We start from the raw sequence: 19,443 nt of genomic DNA, 5'->3' as shown, positions 1-19,443 counted from the left end.
GCTAAACTTGTGGATTTTGAGTTTTCCAAATGTAGCATTTCGAGTGAGACCATGTGTACTTTCTCAAATTCAATTTCTCCTTTCAAATGTTGAGTCATTTAAAGAAATCGTGAGTAGCTTAAAAGCTCGAGTTTAAATCACAGCAACTTTGATGTTGAGTCGAGTCGAGTGGAGGAAAGGAGATCTTTTAAAAGAAGGCAGATGGGAGTCTGATGATGAAGCAATCAGCAGCAGCAGCCCGATTCAAAGTGAAGACTTACAATGGGCCATGTGAAAACCAACAAACACACAGACAAAAAAAACAAAGAAAAAAAAACGCAACATGCAGACTAGGCGGAGGGAGCAAGCCAAGAGTCTAAGTCCACATTTATTACCTGCTAATGCAACAGGACTGCAAGCTGGATTCACTTTCCAGAGTCATACAAGCACGCACACACACATACCTCACACTAAAACATCCAGACACACCCACATTCCATCTGCTGAGTGTGAGGAAAGTATGACGAGGAACTGAGTGTGGTGACACGCTGATAACAAACAGGCAGAGATCACATTTTAATATGTTGAAAGTTGATAAAGTCATCAATCATGTCAGAGAGGCAGGTGGCGTTGGATACGTCTGCACTGCACAGCCACTGAGAGGGAAGACGGCAGTCCTGTTGGACAACGTGGAGTCAAACATGTATGTAAGGCCACAAGAAAAAATACACAAAATTGCACAAGTGAGTTCACGCCAGCAGGCATAAGCACACCAAAAACAAAAAAAGCAGGCATTTTGCTTGTTGGTGCAATTCTAAAGAAGTATGACTGATATGTGATATGGATGCGTGTTGCGTGGCTCTGAGCTCTGAATAAACAGTCAATGGGGGGTTGCAATTACCTCCCTAAAATATCTCTGGCAGGACTGTTTTTGAATACCAGCTGAGGCTCGGCCATTAGATATATTTATATATATACATATACACCATCATTTTTACAAGACTCGTGTAAATCAACACATGGCAAAAAAAAAGAGCTTAACACTACTCATACTTTTTATTACATACGTTACTTTTTCTTTAACTGTAACAACTAAATTGTCATTCAGTTAGTCTGAAAATGTACTCCTAATCAAACACTAGAGCCTTACTGCTAAAAACAACTAGCTAATGTGACTATGTTCATTTCACTGTGTCATACTTTCATTCTGGACTCGACTCAGTTTCCAACATAAGCTGTGTCTCTCTGTAATTAAATCAAAAAGGTTGAGCTAATTCTTTAAAAGTCTCGACTTCAGACAGTGGCAGGCTAAGGAAACAGCTGATTATTCATGTGATGGACTGAATATACAAAAGATGGACATAACCACTGACAACCAGTGGCCTGCCACTCTAAAGCCTTGCTTTAACTCCAGCGTCTAACCATTTAATCCCCCTGGTATGCCTGAATGGCCGAATTGCAGCATTAGATGTACCTTGGAAGCAATGTTGGAAGTCATTATTACAAAACAAATGCTAATCAGCCATTAAATAGTTCACCTAATAGCAGGAAGAAACTAGCCAGAGTGTTCTGACTGCTTCTAATGTTTTAGTGGATCAAACACTTTTTTTTTTTTTACGTGTAGTTGGTATGCTGCTTTTTTGGAAATTAATGAAAATGTGGAAGTCATGGGTTAATAAACCATACCCGAAAGACAAACTTGTAAAGCATATGTCTTGTGCTGTTTTCTTAAATTTGTTCCAGTCGGACCTTCCATGCTGAGTGAATGCCGCATTAGATACAGCGGCGGTTCTCAGTCGAAGCGTCTCTCCATTTCTCCAGAAGTACGTCAAACTGCAGAACCCATTCCAGCCTATTAATTATGGGCTGTTAACTATTTCACATTAAATAACATTATGTCACAGCTCACACGGGGCAGTTACGCTGCAAAATCCCTGACCAAACATAGGCACAGGAGAGGAATGCGTGTGCATGCAGCTCCGTAAGAGAGACTGTGTGTATGAGTGTGCAGGAGGGGAGCTAAGTACACCTCAGGGACATTAGGTTTCAGGTCCTTTTAAATAAATAAACAAACACATAAAAAAGTCAATCGATAGAGGGAGTCTGATCCGGCGCTCTGGGCCTGTGTTTGACTTCATCAGCACGGCCTGCAGAAGGGAGGAGGGAAACTGAACTGAGGGTGCTGGGGGGAGGACAGAGGGAGAAGGTTGGATTACATCTCTCTTGGTGGTTGCGCAGTGCTGGTTCGTGGAAGCTAAGACCTGCTTTCCCGATTACAGAAAACAGATCCCCACATGCTATCTCAGTTGAAACGCGCACACACACAAACACACGCACCTGTCTTTATAATCCCCAGAGGCGCACTTCACACAAATCACATGCCTATCCGACCTAAACCTACAATATGGATAAAGCATAACACCCCTTATGCGCAGCTGAGTTCCACAAAACCTACATTTGTTACAGATAAGTGAGTATGAGAGGCCGCGCAGCTGCGAGCATCCTGCGGCAGTAACGCCGAGTGTTCAGCCTTTCGAGCTCCTCTGTGCTGTACAAACTAGTGTGAGTGTGACTGCACTTGCTGAAGAATTCCACCTGACAGTTTTGAATGCCAAGGGCAGTGTGGAGTGTGTGTGTATGTTTAAACAAGCCAAACTAGGGAGAGGTTCGAGCGCCGGCACAGCTCCCCTGAGCCAATCACATAGCAGCTGGCCCGAGTTCCCCAAAGCCGACACAGCCCGCCAAATCTCAGCACAGTGCAGTAATATTCTTGACAAATTAAGACTTGTTCAAAGTTGGAGTGGTGGTGGTGGGGGGGGGATGCAGTGTGCTGGCAGCGGTCCAAGAGAGCAATTCCACTGACATGAGATACGCTTCCCAGAACCTCGGAATAATATTTATGCTGTGCTGAACATTTTTTTCTTCCTCCCACCTGTATGCAGCTTTGTGCAGCTTGTTGTTTCAAATTAAATATGTGATACAGCAAAACAAGCAAAAACACAAAGTGGAAACACGCTAACTTTCTTATTAGAGGCCCGATGCTACTTTTTCACTCCAAGGACTTGATGTGAAGTCTGCTGAATCAGCACTGTGGTGGAGCAGGGATCATTCATATGCAACGCCAAAAGTTTAAAGACACGATTGAGACAGTTTCTTCCCCCAGGCTGTCATTCTGATGAACACTGAGCAATAACACACCGTCATACCATCCAGGTCATAACAATGCACATCTGCACGAATAGTTTGTAGTTGTAGTTTTTTTTAAGGCTTTTCTTTTTTTTATTTACTAATTTTTATCATCTTCTCATACTGGTGTTTTTCCTTGTGTATATATTTCCACTGTGCAAAAAGAACATTCTTAGGGAGATCAAATAAATTAAATTGAAACATCTGAGATGAAATAAAAGCACTTTGGATGTAACAATATGAAAATATAATAAAATAAGGCGTATTTCTTTTTATCAAAGTAGAGAAGAAGTAAAGAACTACATAAGAATTAAAAACCCCAGGCTGAGAAAAGGCTGAACAGTGAATCTTACTGTTACTGTGATCATTTTACAGCTGCATAAGTTTAGAATCTTGCCCTTTATTTGGTACCTGCTGTGCTACTGATTCATATTGTGAATACTCCTCTTGACGAATAACCTAGGCAACCAAAATGTCATATTGTTACGAAATATTGAGCATTTTGAGAGATCTCACCGTTACTTTAACCAGTAGTTTTGATTTCTCCAGTTGTTTTATTGCCTAAACCTAAACAGGAAACTGCGATGACCAAATTTAACCAAATAGTTGGAAGACATGTAGAGCAAGTGAAATCAATAGGAAAGAATGAATGTATGACAACAAGGAAGCTAAGAAGCAGTTGAAGTTGCTTCGTCTCCAGCTGGAGTCCAATGGTTGTAAGCATCACATGCACTGGAGCCATTCACCTCCCTTCCTTCCTTCTCCCTAAAACTCACACGATGCAAACCCGTTTTAGTGTTAAAAATTGATATTTACTAACGAGGCGCAGACGCAAGTTAGCGCCTGAAAGGTGTGACCCCTGCAGAGCCCTGTTGCATTTGCATTTATTGGTTTCCCTTTCAGAGTAAAAATTCAAAGAGAACAGTGTGATTGATGCAGAGTGCATTCTAATCTTTTAACCATGCATTTCACTGCTGTCTGCACCATCATTTATCTCCCAAAAAAAAAGGAATCTTACATTTTTTTGCCTGAGATGGTCGTGATAGTCGTGCAAATATTTGTGTAAATCTTTGTAATGTTAGAAGAAGACATTATCACAGCGACTGCCAAGCCACATTATTCTTACATGGCCAGACAAAATCTTAGATAACTTGAAATCCAATAACTTGAGAATACAGTTTTGTAAGACTGCAGGGTGGTCAGCAGCACAGGAGCACCGCAGGGGACTGTACTCTCAGCATTTCTCTTCACTCTGTACACCTCAGACTTCCGGTACAACTCAGAGTTGTGTCATCTCCAGAAATACTCAGACAATAAGACTGGCTATCTTTTCATTTTATGAATTAATAATTGTTTAAAATACCCCGGGGACCGTAGTGATGGCTGGCTGGTAGATAAGTCACTCCCATCTGCGCTGTTTACGATTTGCGACCAAACGCTAATTTGTCAGTTTGACTAAATCTAATCTGGGCCTTAATGGCTTGAACAAGGAAAATACTCCATCATGGCATTTGCTCATATGAATCAGAGACAACCATTTGCCTGCAAAAAGAGAAGGTACCTAACAGCGCAGATGTATGGGAAGAATGTGCGGCAATAGCACTGATAGAACAAGTGCCTGTGGAAAAAAAAAAAAAAGGCAAGACAGCGCTTGGGTGCTGCCAATAACTTACTAAATCATCCCTGCTCTGAGCACTTTGAAGCTGAGCTGAAACGTTCAAATAAAGCTCAGATTGAAGGGAGTGAAAAACTGCCTTCTGCCTGTACCAGATGTAGTTTCACTAAAGGTACACCCAGATTGCTTGCATTTCCACCTTTAAAGTACAAGCAAAAGAGCTGCTGCACAAGAATGCCCACAGCAATGACAGCTTAAAGTGCTATATAACGGAACCAATTGAGAAAGAAGTTTCAAGCTAAAAAAAAAAATGAATGAAAAGAGAGGGAGCCGCAGCCAGTGGGAAAACGCCAACAATGGCTCAGCAGTGATGCGGCTTCATCACTCAGTCAGTGACATTTGTGTTTATAGGGCCACAGTAGCTACAGGCATGTAAACATGGCTAATGAATGCTAATGCAGATAAACAAATGGCACGGGTGCTTGTCAACATCCTTACAGTTGTTATATGAACACTGAGAAAATATGCTCTGTAAAATATAGAAAGGATTTGTTGTATGAAGGCAATTAAATGCTCGTACTTTCAATGGGCTGAAACAAGGACAGTTTGAGTGGCCTTAGCCACTGATATATGACTTCAATGGCAGAGGGCATATTAGCCAGTGAATGGTGATGTGTTGTGATACAGGATGCCCTGAGGGTCAACCAATTAGCTGTTGACAGGAAGAGAGATGTATAGCTGCCTGATCTGTCTGAAGCTGGGAGTGTGACATGGGAGAATGGACAGAGAAAACATGCTGGTACTGAGGGCCGAGGCACAATACAGGAGGGGTGGATGAGGGTACTGAGAAGGACACTTTGTGATTTCTTACCAGAGAAACATTTTGTCGTTAGTTTATACGTACAAACCTCATGGCAATACTTTGCATTAGGTTTCAACGTCCTTAAAAATCCCTTTTTCCATAATAAAAAAAATGACACCAGTCTGCCGTGTGAGACGGTGTTCTCTCTGATGAAAAATTGGCTTCTACATCTCTGGCATGACGCACGGATCCTTTCAGAAAACAACACAGGGTAGCGTTACAGAACAGATACACAAACACCTCATTCTTGGGAAGAAGTGGCAATAGCAATACAACTGAGACTACGGTCTCTGCAGTGAACCAATCACAGCCTGAAGGCCGATAAAATTGCTATTGAGCTTTTCTTTCTCACTACCTCTCTCACACACACACACACACACACAAGTATATCTTATCAGCTGGTAACCAGATAAGCAAAGCAGCAGCACAGCTGGAAATAAGAGAATCTCCATTGCGAACATAAGTGTATACTGGCAGTGATGCAGCACTTTAAAAACACCCACAGGAACAGACGACTCTGTCAAACAAGACCATATATGGACCAGACTGATCTATCAAAACTCTTAACAAAAGACACCACGTTCTCATGTTGGTGAGAGCAAAACTTTTAACCACTTCTGGAAATGCAAAATACAAAGCCAAAAAAAAGAAAACCGCCATGAAATTACTGCCCAACAACATTTTTAATAAAGCAGCCACTTGCTGCACACAAAGAATGGCTTCAGCTTACTGTCAAAGCAGATGAGTGTTGAATTATGAATTGGTTTGAACTCTTCACCTCTGCTAGGGTTGAGTGAGGTAAATACTTGTCGTGTGGGGGGCACTTTATATATATTTTTTCCCATTGAACATTAAGCAGTGACATCACAGCGCGACCTTTGACATTCCGGTGGTTTGCTCCAGATGCTGTGGGGTCGTAACGATCCTAGCGAGGTGATGGTTGTGGACGGAGAAGCAGAGGACGCATATGGCTGGCTGGGTGGAGCAGGTGCTGCTTCTGGAGAGCCTCATCCAACTGTCACATAAAGAGGGACTTGTGCAACCAAAAGGCTGTTAGCAACGTGACTGAAAAATGTCCACGACCGAGTACATGACAAGGGGTAATGGTTTACATTTTGAACTGAGCGTTACTGTGAATCCACAGACATGAGAGATGACTGGTTTTGGAAAGGAAGAGAAGAAAAGGAGAGGAAGAAAGAGGCACATTATTAGTTGTCTTGACAGAGAAATAGTGCTGTAAAAGAGAGTGAGGTTAACCTCTTATTATTGGGTGCTTCCTTATGTCTTAGGGCTTTTGGCAGCAAAGATTTATCCTCCTTCCACTCCCTCCACTTTTACTCTGCTTTCACTTCAGGATAAAATGGAAATAACATGTTGCTGCCATTTCTTGGACCTGATTGAAGTTTTAACTTATTTCTCATACAGTGACTTAATAACATTGAATGAGATGGGTATTACAGCAATTACGCAGCTATGTAATATGGTATCATGTCACTTTTATACCAGCTTAACCAGCCGGTTCCGGCTGTTTGGGTAATAAATGCATCCCTTTCAGTCTTCTACACTGATAAATTACACACAGAAGCATATTATTGACACGTTTCTAATCCACATCCCGTCAAAAATATACTGGTCCATTTGTCAACCATTCACGACCCTAATCCTACGGACACACTGACTTCGGTCCTTTGACAGGCGGGGGCTGTCTGTTATTAGATACATATTAGTTATTAGATACAGATGTGGGGTACCACAATTTTTCTGCTCCGATTGAAACAAACAAGCATAAAGTTGTGGAAAGGAAACAGTGACAGAGACACTGTTGTTGGGTCGATACCACTTGCACACAAAAACATTTAGTAGAAAAGAGAGGCATAAAAAAACAACTAAAACTGTCAAAAACAGCCATGTCTTTTTCCAGGAAAAATGTCTGGCAGTTCATATTGGTAATAAGTCTCCAAAAAAGGTAGAATTGCACAGAGAATCCCTGAATTATGGCCACAATGATGGATTTTTGAATGTACTGAAGTGTTCAACTGGGACAAACATAAGTTTGTGATCCATTGGTCTCAGTGGCACTGGCTTCCAGTGCACCAAACATAACAGAGAAGCACAGAATACTTTTAACTGACCCCCAGCCAGGACCACATTGAGCAAAAAACACATGTAGGGGGCTGACAGCACGGCAGCTAACTCCTTAAGCCCCTCCAACTGCAGAACTCATCAATGGATCATGTTGATCTAAGGAAGGTTACCAAAGTTTAGTCATATCTGCATAGGGCGTCCCGTTGCTAAAGGTGCACCTCAAAGTGCAGTTTATGTACGAGAGGACAGCAATACACAAGATTAATGCCAACCTGGACATACGATGAGGCACAAAAGAAGAAAGATGTCAAGATAGGATTGCATTCACACAAGCTCCACTGATGTGAATGACAGGCGCGGACAGTCACTGCAAGCAGAATCCCATCCATCTATCGTGCACAGAGGCGGCAGGAGTATAACCATTAATCCCCAGAGTGACGTCTGTGATAAAGTGATCGGAATCATCCAGTGATGAAGAGGTAGCTTAAGAGGGTCATCACTCTTCTAACAAGGATCGGCTCGACCTGCGTACAACTCAAACAGGGGCAGCATTTACAAAGAAAAATCCATAATTCAAGCAAGTAGACAGTGGGGAGAGAATTTTTTTAAACCCACAACAGAGATACAAACATCCATCTCTCGGGCTGAATTTATCTGTTTTAGAACTCCTGTCACAGTCACATATTGTCATTTGTAATTTTGACTTTGAAGTATTTCAACCAGAAGGCTCCGATTGATTCCCTTTTTTCTCTCATTTGCCGTTTTTTCCTGAGCGTTGGACCAATTACCGTCAGATTTCCATCTATTCAAACAACCACAACAACCACAAAGCCTGTGTGAAATCATCTTTCACACCAACATTTTGGGTAATACCAGCTTAAAGGGAAAATAAAAACAGCTATCTGTGCTCCTTTTCCTTAGTTCTCACCATTTTCTCTCGCATTTATCCTAAGCCTTGTTTTTTTTAAATCTTAAAACATAAGCCATTTTTAGACATGAGATACAAAACATTAAGGCTTTATCAATCTGTTAAAGCAATAGCAATAGCCACAGTATGAACCTGATATCACGTGAGATTGGACAGTAAGTCAAGGGAAATATCGCTGAAGTTCTCATAATTTACCAGTTTTCTCACAACACGTCATGTCACCATAACGATTTGTATACTGTGCCAAGTGTGCCGTTGCAGCTGAAAATAAAAATAAATACATTTTTTCACACACTGAAATTTGTTCAACACCAAAAGTGATGCTTGTGAGGATTTACACTGCACTCTCAGTCCTCATGGGGTTACAGTTTTCTCATAACATGTCATTTTTTCCATAAATATTCATATCAAACTGTGTTAAACAAAATCACGGTGGGTGGGAGCGGGTGGAAATGTGGACAGCGGGGGCTTCATCTCAGCTTAAGCGCTCAGAATAGTTTTCTCTCATTCTTTTGGGTCAGATGTGTAAAAAAAAAAAAAAAAAAAAAAAAAAAACAACCTGGTGGTACAGATAATTATCGTATTGATAATCGTCAGAGATGCCACAAAATTTGCATCCGTCTGTTTTCAATTTTCCTCAGTTCATGCTGACATATGCTGCGTCTCTCTTGCAGTCGCAGTTAACACAAAAGGTGTAAAAGAAACTGGTTTTGAAACTTGTCAAAGCAGAGCATGGTGTACTAAATCTATTGTAACAGAATTACAATTTACTACATTTGTTTTCCAGTGTGCTGATCTAAGATTTTCTTAAACTGTCCTCCTGCTGTATCAGAAGGACAGTATATCTATATTTGCTGTTTGTGTTCTACAGTATGTATGTGCACATTATGTTGTTTCTAACCGTGTCATACACTTGACAGCCCATTAACAACACCAAGAAGCCGTTCAGTGAGGTTTGACCAACACCCAGCCTTTTTTTTCAGGGGACTGAAAGTATTTTTGCTGCCCTGGGTCCTTCGCATTTCCACTGAGACCTAACGCAAGTTAAAATAATATTAGCAAATAAAGTTAATTATAGTGTCAATCGTCACTCCTTGCGAGATTGCCACAGCTGCGGCGCTCGTCACAGCAGCCTACAGAGCAGTGAAACCAGGGACTGCTCAATTTCCCAAAGACATTAACTCAAAACCTGTAAATGTTACACATCTCTACGGGGTTGTGGGTGTTGTATTTGAGCTGCATAACGTAACCATTGTGAAACAATCAGACATTAGCGTTTTACTGCTCAGATTCACTGCTTATGTGTCACTATTGTTCCAATAGTCTCTTTCCTCATTCACTCTGGAGCTCGCTCGACTACCGCACTACAGGTGCGTCTTCTCAGCTGATTGAGGCAGGAACAAATGACCGAGGCCTGAATTTTGTGCTTACAAATAGTAATGACTATTCCTGGGGTACATATTAAAATTAAAAGACTTTATGAGCTATGGCGGAGATTTAATGTGAGAAGACTCAGACAGAAAGATGGAAATAAAGTGGTTATTGTGTGGAATGCTGGACCATAAAATCTCAAAGGTTTAGCACCGCAAGGCCCACCCTGAAGGCTCTGGGTAATCTCAAAAGTGCTATCTCTATACCAGAGCTGCTTTCGGGGGAAAAATGTCTCCCCCAGATCTGTGTTTAGTCTCTGATTCCAGCCGTGGAAATGCAGGAGGTCACAGAACGGACCTTCCATAAGACCCCAGCTCCTGTAAAAGGTTCCTGGGGCTGAAATACAGCAACTGAGTCTATATAGTTTCCCCACATCACAGGAGAACACACACACACACACACACACCCACCCACACACACACACACACATGTACACGGTTGGACATTGTGTTGGCTCCCATTCACTGTGTACACCTTAACCCAAACACAGACCCTACTCTTCTCCTAACCTCATATCCCTAACCCAAACAAAAAAATGGCATTCTTACTCTTTATGACCAGTTTTTTTGTGTTAATGAGGACCAAAACCTATTGAGGTTCAACAGTTTTTCTCTTGGGCTCACTGTTCTTCTATCTTTTAAACTAACTGAGCCCAACTGTTTCCTTTGGCTGCAATGTGGTGGCTAACAAAACTCTTAATCTAAGACTGTATGAATGCAGACAAATAAAAATGGAAATGATGTATTCAAACGCTTCTAAATTAAACAAGAAAACTCACTATTTCAATATATGGGAACATGGTCAACTGGCTGCAAGGTGTCATATTCAATTTTTACCTAAAAGCTAAAAAGACATCTTCCTCACGCTATGTTTCCAGTGCAGCCTTGTGACACTTTCCACGTCATCTAAAGCAGCTGCTTTAAGCATTTTGCTGAGTTTCAGTCATTTGGAGGTGATGGTCTTCTGGCAGTCTAGAGACTACGAGCAGCTGCTCTGAAGGGGTCCCACGCAAGAAAGCAGGAGGAAGCCCTGACTCCTTTACACGTGTCGCACAAATCCTGCCTTTACATATGTGCAGAAAAATACACAATCTTTGCTTCCCCTGCCCTTTCTCTGCTCTGTCTTCGTCATATGAGGGTGTATAAACACGAGCCTCTGCGGATCAGTGCGCACAGAAACAGGATATTGGAGTGATTCCCCTCACCTCATTCTTTTGAACCTGTATCACAGACGGTGAAAAGCAAATACACCACCCCCCCTAAAAGAAAATATAGAGGGGGGGCATAAAGGGGTCACCTCCGCTCTATGTCATGCCTGTTGAGATGTTTTCAACCTCAGCATCCCAGCAGAGGAAGCAGAAACCCCTCGCTGTGATGTATGGAATCATAACTCTACAAAGCACAACAACTCAGCAGTCGGCTCACAATTGTGGCCACACATAGCAAGATACAGTTCCACTTCTCTAAAAAACTGTTGAAACTGTTTAACGGTTAATCGTGGCATAACTCAGACCATGGCGTGCTTTAAAAAGACAAAAAAAAAATTTTAAAAAAGGAAAGTCAAGTTTGACAACAAGCCGAAGCAGCAGGTTTCTTAGTAGCTGGATGAATATTATCAGTCAGTTGCTACCAATTAAAACACAGGTGTACAAGCTAAATGCTTTGAAGCAGCAAGCAGGGAGGGGATCAACTACAGACCAAAGAGGAGACGGATAAAGAAGTAGTAGAGGTTTGGTGTGGAGGTGCTTTGAAGAGAAGTTTTGTTATGAGCCAGATCCTCTACCTCGGGTTACCGGGTCCTAGCTGTTGGGGTGGAGATGCTCTGACGCTGACTCAGATACTCAATTGAGAAATCTATACCCATAAAGGGAAGACGTACCAGCAGCAGGCTTTACTCTGTCTTAGCCAGCTCAATTTCCTTCCTCGTCTGTATATTTCTCAACTTAAATATTTGGGAAAACAATAAGGGATTATATGGGCTTTTGTGAAATTCCACCACTATGAGAGCGATGCTGCATATTCATAATGGCTGTATGTTATAGTCAAGAAGATATTGTTCCAGGTGCCTCCGCAAATGCTGTCAGTTTCACTTACACCTGTCATTCCACAGCTTTCACACCAGCCCATTAATAAATTACTACCTAATAACCAATCTCACGCTCATTACTCCAACTCGGATTGCAGCAGTTCAGATCAAACTTCTGATCATCTCACAGCGCTTTAGATCAGGGAAAATGAAGAGCTCGCCAATAGCAAGCTAACTAACTGCTGTGCATAAATGTCATACAGCTGAATCGGTAGCTACCATGATGAAAAAGAACAGAGAGAGTAAAAGAGAGGAGGAAAGTACAGAGAGTGAGGGTAGGAGAGAACCTATCAGCCCTAATCTTGGAATGCCATCTAGTGGTGACAGGCGGTGCAATTCAGAAGCAGAAGCCCGGGGAATCCTGTCAAAGTGACAAACATCACACAATGTTAAATATAATCAGAGTCTTGATTAGACTTGGAATATTACCCTGTGTATTTTAACACAATGAAAACAAACTAACGCACAGATGACAGAAACTTGTACGTGGGCCCCGGTTAAAGTTCTCTCTGAAAGCCCTGAACAGTCTCACCGATGTTAATTTAAGAGGCCCTTGTTTTTTTTTCCAGAGGAGAATAAAGTAATTTTCCACAGCGCAAATTTATTCTCCCCAATCTGAATCTCATTGATTTCATGCTCTATTCAGCTGGAACACAAAAGATGCCGACTCAGCGGAGAACTTGACTGTTTCCTTTAAGGAAAGGGTATGCCGCAATGAAGATTAATGTGGATCAAAAGTGAAAAGAACTGAATGCCTATTAGTCAATAGCCTGGATATAAGTTTTAAATAAGACTTAGGGCCTGAATGGGCCGTCCTGTGTATAATTAGCTACAGCCACTGGAAACCCGGTGCAGTGATGTGGATGTAGGACATTGCTGCAATGAGAACAGGATCACCAAAGCACTCACACATCCACTCTTTTACTCCACATTCCAAGAGGATCTAAGTGGATTCTTACACATCTGATCTAATGTGATATCATACCCATCAGAAATGCCTTCTGAAGGCTGGCTAATGAATATATAGCACAGAAAGGACCCCAATTAGAGGGCCAGCAAGGAGGGGAGGCGCCACGCCGCACCACATAAACAAACTTATCTTGACAGGGTCTCTTGGCCAAAAGGAGGTAGATAGGAGGATAGCGGAGGAGGCCGAGAGAAAATGAATTACCTTCCTGACACACGTCAAAGCCAATCACCACGAAGCATCCTTTGCTGTTCCCACACCCCAAATCCCTGCCGCCACCGTTACGTTTCATCTGCTAGTGTTAGTATGCACACAGGCCGTGCACCAGCCTCCAAATGTATTCATTTATTCAGAGCCCCTCGGAGAAATCACAGTGTCTTGTTGTCCTTTTTTCTCCCACGGCTGTCCAGATGGAATTTGCGTGAATAACATCAGTTTAGTGAGGCAGAAAATAAGTACAGGCTAGCACAGCAGAGGGGGACTAGATTACCCCCCCCCCCCAAAAAAAAAGACAAGTGTCACCTTCATATACTTCTTTCTCCCCGTCTGTCTCCCTTTATCATTTTCCTCTCCAATTCTACTGAAACTTGGCAGGCAGGGGGATGAAATCTCAGACGCAGGTAACATTCACAACAATTATTTCCTATTATCGTGCACTGCAGGTGCAATTAAGCTGAGGATCATGAATCACAAATCAAAGCAGTCGGAGCGGCTTTTTCATTAGACAAAGGTGAGCTTGCATCAAGAGAGTGCAGCCCAGTGCTCATTTGGTCTTGTTTTGTTTTTCATTTATAACACAATTAATTGCATTAATTTTTCAGATGTACCTCGAAAAGAAGCACCTTGAACAAGTGATTTTCTGAGATGAAAGTGTGTGTGTGGAGGGGGTAAATCAATATGTACAACTTCAATAAAGCCCAATAGAAATTAAAATAACCCTTCATCCAGATGAGTGGGAAAACCTCAATAGCCATCCAACATAACAAAAAATCTCAGCACTGAAATGGTTGAATAAATGGCTGAAATGGTTGAATAAATTCATCTTTGAATTGTCATCAGTCAAGACCGACATATAAGTGCAATATCTGGTTGTCATCAATAGCAAGGGGGAGTCACGGACAGAGAGAGAGAAGAGAATGAAAACACCGGAATGAATCCTACCTCTCTGAAAACTGTACTGCCATATCCTCTGTACAGGCCTCGAACACCCTGAGCAGAGAAGAACAGACACGTGTGGGACAAACATCCCATACAGCAGAATTACAAAAAGCTGGGACACTGCAGAAAATATAAATATGCAGAAAACATATCAAACTGTTGAAAATGAGCATTTGATGAAAAAAACATGTCTCAAAAGTTTTGGGACGGGGGGCCACAACAGGCTGGAAAAATAAGTGTTAGTAAAAAAGAAACAAGTGGAGGAACGTGTTGCAACTAGTTAACTGGCACCTGGGTAGTAACACGATTGGGTATAAAAGAGAACCTTAGAGAGGCAGAGTCTCTCAGAACAGTGTACAGAGGATGAGCAGTATGAAATATATACATCTATAACAACTTTTATACAGCACCAGGCAAAAGATCAGACACACTTCTACGTACATTTTGAATGAGTGCATGTGTAAAAGCTTTTGACTAAGTTAGGCTTTTTTTTTTAAATAATCCAACAAAAGAATTTGCCACGGTTGTATCAAAGACCTTTCTTAAACCGACAATCCAACATTCAGGCCAATTTAAAGTGTTGGGACTCATTGCCTTTACATCTGGGTTTGGAATAGGTTTTTTACGTTCCTTCTTTCAGTTGGGGGGCAAGTAACCCAACTTCAATGAAGTGCAACTTCCATTTCTAAGGAAATCCTTATGAGCACAGCAGTCATATCACTGATACGATGGAAGGGTCACAAAAAAAAGCAGTAAAGTTGTTATTATTCAGAAAGACTTTGATTGCCAGCTACCTCTTCCCTGAGTGTGGCCAGCAGCATGTTGTAGGTGGTGGATGAGGGAGAGGCTTGGGTTCTCTGTTTGATCACCTCTGTGGGTACCCGGATCAAACATGCAACCTGTGAAATGACAAAAAAAAAAAAAAGAAAAAGAGAGGCAGGTAAGTTGTTTCTGGACACCATCTAGATGCATTAGCAGCTGGTAAATGATAAAAAATCTTTTGAAGCTTTTACATCATGGCAGGTGGCCATAATGTGGCAGGGCTTGAGAAGAGCAATTACACAGAGCTGGCTGGGAACGCCTGCTTTAGTTAGTGTGCAACTTGGCCAATTAACAAATGGATACAGAGAGCCGAAACGACACTGCTGCAACAGTTGTCATGTCGGGAAAAAGGTCATCAGGCAGACTGTGTATCTGTGTCCAAAGAACATGCTTCTGTCAAACACACTGATAGATTCAGACATGCATGCACACCTCAGTAACCACACTCCCTGCTCAAGTTCCAACCCATCCACCATATGTCAACAAAAATATGGACTGCCAACAGCAAGTGCAGATAGACATGAATATTTATGCCTCCTAAAGGCAGACAGGCAGGCACAGCTGACCACCTGGCGACTTGATTTCCCATTTATCCTGCATCGGAGTGGAAATACCAGCAAACGGCAAGCAATCTTACAGAGCGGTTGGTGAGCCGCCCTCCCCCTGTGACTCCCTTGAGTCACACAGATGCCCGTCTGCTGGTGCCACCCTCGCCACAGCAACATCAAGCGGGAAGGGAAGAAGAGAGAGAAGGAGTAATGAGATGAAATGCATCTTTTTTTTCCCCTCCATTGCTCTTTCTCCATCCAGCTATCCATACTGATTTAGCATCAGGGCTCCAACATAAGGCTCTTTGGCAGTGAGGGAGAGCAGGATACCCCAGCAGCTGTTAGAGGAATCATTTCAGATGGGCACTTGTCATCTCTCTCAAACTTTCTAGGCGAGAATGCATGCATATGTAGGGCACAAAAGGAGAAAAGACACATCATACTGAATGCTGAAAGTGAAATCTTGGACCGGGTCGAAACAAAAAAAAAAAAAGTAACCCCGAGCAGGCAAACATTGTACCTCTAAAAATCCCACTGACTACTGATTTAGTCCATTTCCAAACTTTGTGTAGACCTTCACTGCATCATTTTACTGCAGGATGGTGACTCTTCTTCCTCCTTTCAATACAAAGTTAACAGATAAACCTCAAGCTCTGTACAAAAGAGCCGCAAAAAAAATTTACTGAATGAGTCTTTATGAGGAATTCGATGCAGTTCTTGAACATTAGTTGGGGTGTAACTTAACTACGGTGCAACACTGTCACCAAGTGGCAGAACCTGCATCTGCATGATTTCCTCTACATACAGTAACTGGCTGGGATTTCATTTGTCCTCTGCTTTGATCTAGATACCATGTGTAATACATTGTTCGTCATGTTTACTTCAAACCAATTGTACAAGAAGGAGCATAATAGGGCAGTTACACGGAAATAAAGTGGCTATGACAAGTAATTACTGACGTACTCGTTCAGGGAGCTGTGACGAAAAGTTGCCCTCGCTTGTTACTGCAGCAGGAAAGCAAGAATGAAGAACGCTGCTGATAAAAGACCCGTGCAGTGCAGTGTGCAGCCTCATAGAATATCTCAGATATGTGCAAATGGTGGAAAATGAGGGAGACCGTGATTCTGAGTCGAAGCACAACGAGGTGTGGCAGATGATGAAGAAAACCTTAATAACAGTCAAGAAAGAAAGAAAGAAAGAAAGAAAGAAAGAAAGAAAGAAAGAAAGAAAGAAAGAAAGAAAGAAAGAAAGAAAGAAAGAAAGAAAGAAAGAAAGAAAGAAAGAAAGAAAGAAAGAAAGAAAGAAAGAAAGAAAGAAAGAAAGAAAGAAAGAAAGAAAGAAAGAAAGAAAGAAAGAAAGAAAGAAAGAAAGAAAGAAAGAAAGAAAGAAAGAAAGAAAGAAAGAAAGAAAGAAAGAAAGAAAGAAAGAAAGAAAGAAAGAAAGAAAGAAAGAAAGAAAGAAAGAACCTTTTTTTCTTTTGCCTCCAATCTCAGCACTTTCCTCTGGCTTGGAAACTTATCATAAATTGGCAGTCTGTTAAATTTCTGCTCCCATTCATCTTTGTTTACAAGCTCTTGGACTCATCAAGCAACCTTCATTAAGGAGCTGCCTGCCTGACACTGACGTCTTTCACTTCCCCGCCGCCTGCTGTTGTTCATCCAAATGACAAGAGCATGATTTCAATTTCTAGAACTTCTAGGTAAGAAGCTGCCGCTCAGTCATCAGTAAATCACATTAAGGAATGGGAAATTAGCAGAAATTCACACATTATCAGCACAGCCAGTAAATCAATTTACAGACCGAGCCATTAAATCCCTCTATCCCACCATCCTTCAGCACACAGTCAGTCAGGACCGGGATAGCGGGGAAAAGAACTTTTTGTAATTGTGACAATTCAAAAACCAATAATTCAACTTTTACTGAATTTTTTTCTGATGAACTATTCTAGGTATCGATTACACTTCCCGTCTTTGAAATTCATCGCTGCACTGAGACCAGCTAAAACGACAAAGGAAGGAGGCTGGAAGAGAGGGAGGAAAAAGGTCATGAAGAAAAAGGGATGGGATGAGGACACTGCAAGTCTCCAACTCTGAAACAACAGCCAATAAATCACAGAGCGTGGAGCTGCTCAAAGGCGCTCCATGGATTATTTCTCAATGCCAACTTAAGTGGTTGCCAGTTTCTCCCCCCAAAAAACTCCCCCCTTGTGCTCCCACCTTCTGACTGTCCCCCATCATGTCACGTCACACTATATTTTGTTGAACATCCTCCTGCAGACATGTGGTGGTGAAGGCGGGAGGGGGGGGGGGGGGGGGTATAGATGCGAGAAAACCTGCTGCCTGGCCTTGACAAATGAGCTTTCAGGGCAGACGTCGAGCGAATGGGAATGAAGATAAATCTGATCTAATGGCTAGATAACAGCCTGCTAGAGCCTGACAGACGCCATCAGCTTACACATTCTTTATAGGAGCGTCCCACATCTGCAGTCGCACAGGCATCAGGACACTTCTGGAAGAGGAGGGTGTCTTAACCGCCTCTAGTTATTTCTCTCCTGAGCTTCCAACCGTCCTCTTTGCTGTCCTGTCTGTCCTGCCTTTGTTTACAAGTGAGGTCATGCTTTAAGTAACTGAAATGGGATTAGTCAGGGCATTTTAAGCATAGGATCCAACAGCTCTGGATTTTCAGAATTTCTGCTTTTGCATCCATCTGCGTCTTTTGTCCACATACGATCCAAAATTCTGACGAAGACCTTGAGTGAATAATAATAAAGTGCCAGTTGAGAACCACCTGCGTGAAGACAAAACTTGGACCTGATTATCTTAAGGCATCAATGGCACACATGCCGTGTTTTTATTTAAAGAGCTTCTTACCAGTTTTTCCTCTCATCATCTTTTCCAAAAGAGAAATGCTGTGGGCTCGCTCACACCGTAAAACATGACTCACTAACAACGTCGACCATCAAACCTGCCGCAGCCAACACTAACGTGAGAGCCCGCTTTCTTAGTTCTTATCTCAGATTTCATGCAGGGTAAACTCTGAAACTCCCTCTGGTATGACCAGAACAGACTTTCATTTCAGCCCACGCCAAGGAAGTTAACACCAAGTCAAGTGTATCATCCACAGAGGGCGGCTTGGGAATCAAATTATGAACAAAATAAATCTCATAAAGCCTCTGCTGCGGATGTCATGGAGTGGAAACTTTTGGTGAAATGCAACAAAATGGACCCCTGGGAAAAGCATCGTGGGTTGATGACGGTGCAGGGCGGGGAGCTCAAACAAGGGATGTCAGTCATGGTGACCTCTGGCTTTTTGGTTATCCGTCTGACTAGGGGCTTTCATCTTTTAATAACGTAATGTGCATTATGACCAAGAACATCCAGAACTTCAATGCTTTTTTTTTCCAATGAGCTATAAGATTATTCCGACCCCGGGTATGTTGCATTTCCACTTGGGTTTAAGGTTCGGATTAGACAAATGAAGTGAAGTGAAGTGCATCGCTCTATCCTGACAGTGCTTGCCACAGAGCATAAATTAAAACAGGGAAGTCTGCTTCAGCTGCAATAACTCAATATATGTCTACGTAACACATTGCTGTAGGATTTTGGGTGTCTTAGAAAATAACTACAGTGAAAAGATGAGAAATTTGCGCTTTATTGCTCTAATTGAATTGCTTTCTCGTCAAAATTTGAGCTCATGTCCCAAAACGAAAAACACATACGGCACTTTTGGGCATTTCAAATGCTGCAGAAATGTTCTTGTATTTTTATGAAGATCTGT

At 42.1% G+C, this 19,443-nt stretch overlaps 1 protein-coding gene across 1 annotated transcript in view; it reads right to left on the bottom strand.

Moving 5' to 3' along the window:
• slc25a26 (solute carrier family 25 member 26) overlaps positions 1-19,443 on the bottom strand; it is a 50,165-nt gene that overhangs the window by 25,892 nt on the left and 4,830 nt on the right. Inside the window, exons 4-5 of the mRNA XM_072383193.1 lie at positions 15,091-15,195; positions 14,300-14,347 (exon numbers count right to left, since the gene is read on the bottom strand). Coding sequence (XP_072239294.1) covers positions 14,300-14,347; positions 15,091-15,195 — 153 coding nt within the window. The remainder of the gene's footprint in view (positions 1-14,299; positions 14,348-15,090; positions 15,196-19,443) is intronic.

The sequence above is a fragment of the Leuresthes tenuis genome, unplaced genomic scaffold, assembly GCF_036924035.1.
Source record: "Leuresthes tenuis unplaced genomic scaffold, fLeuTen1.0.hap1 SCAF_3, whole genome shotgun sequence".
Classification (NCBI taxonomy): domain Eukaryota; kingdom Metazoa; phylum Chordata; class Actinopteri; order Atheriniformes; family Atherinopsidae; genus Leuresthes; species Leuresthes tenuis.
Note: the sequence above shows the minus strand (reverse complement) of the source record. Positions and strands in the feature narration are given on the sequence as shown.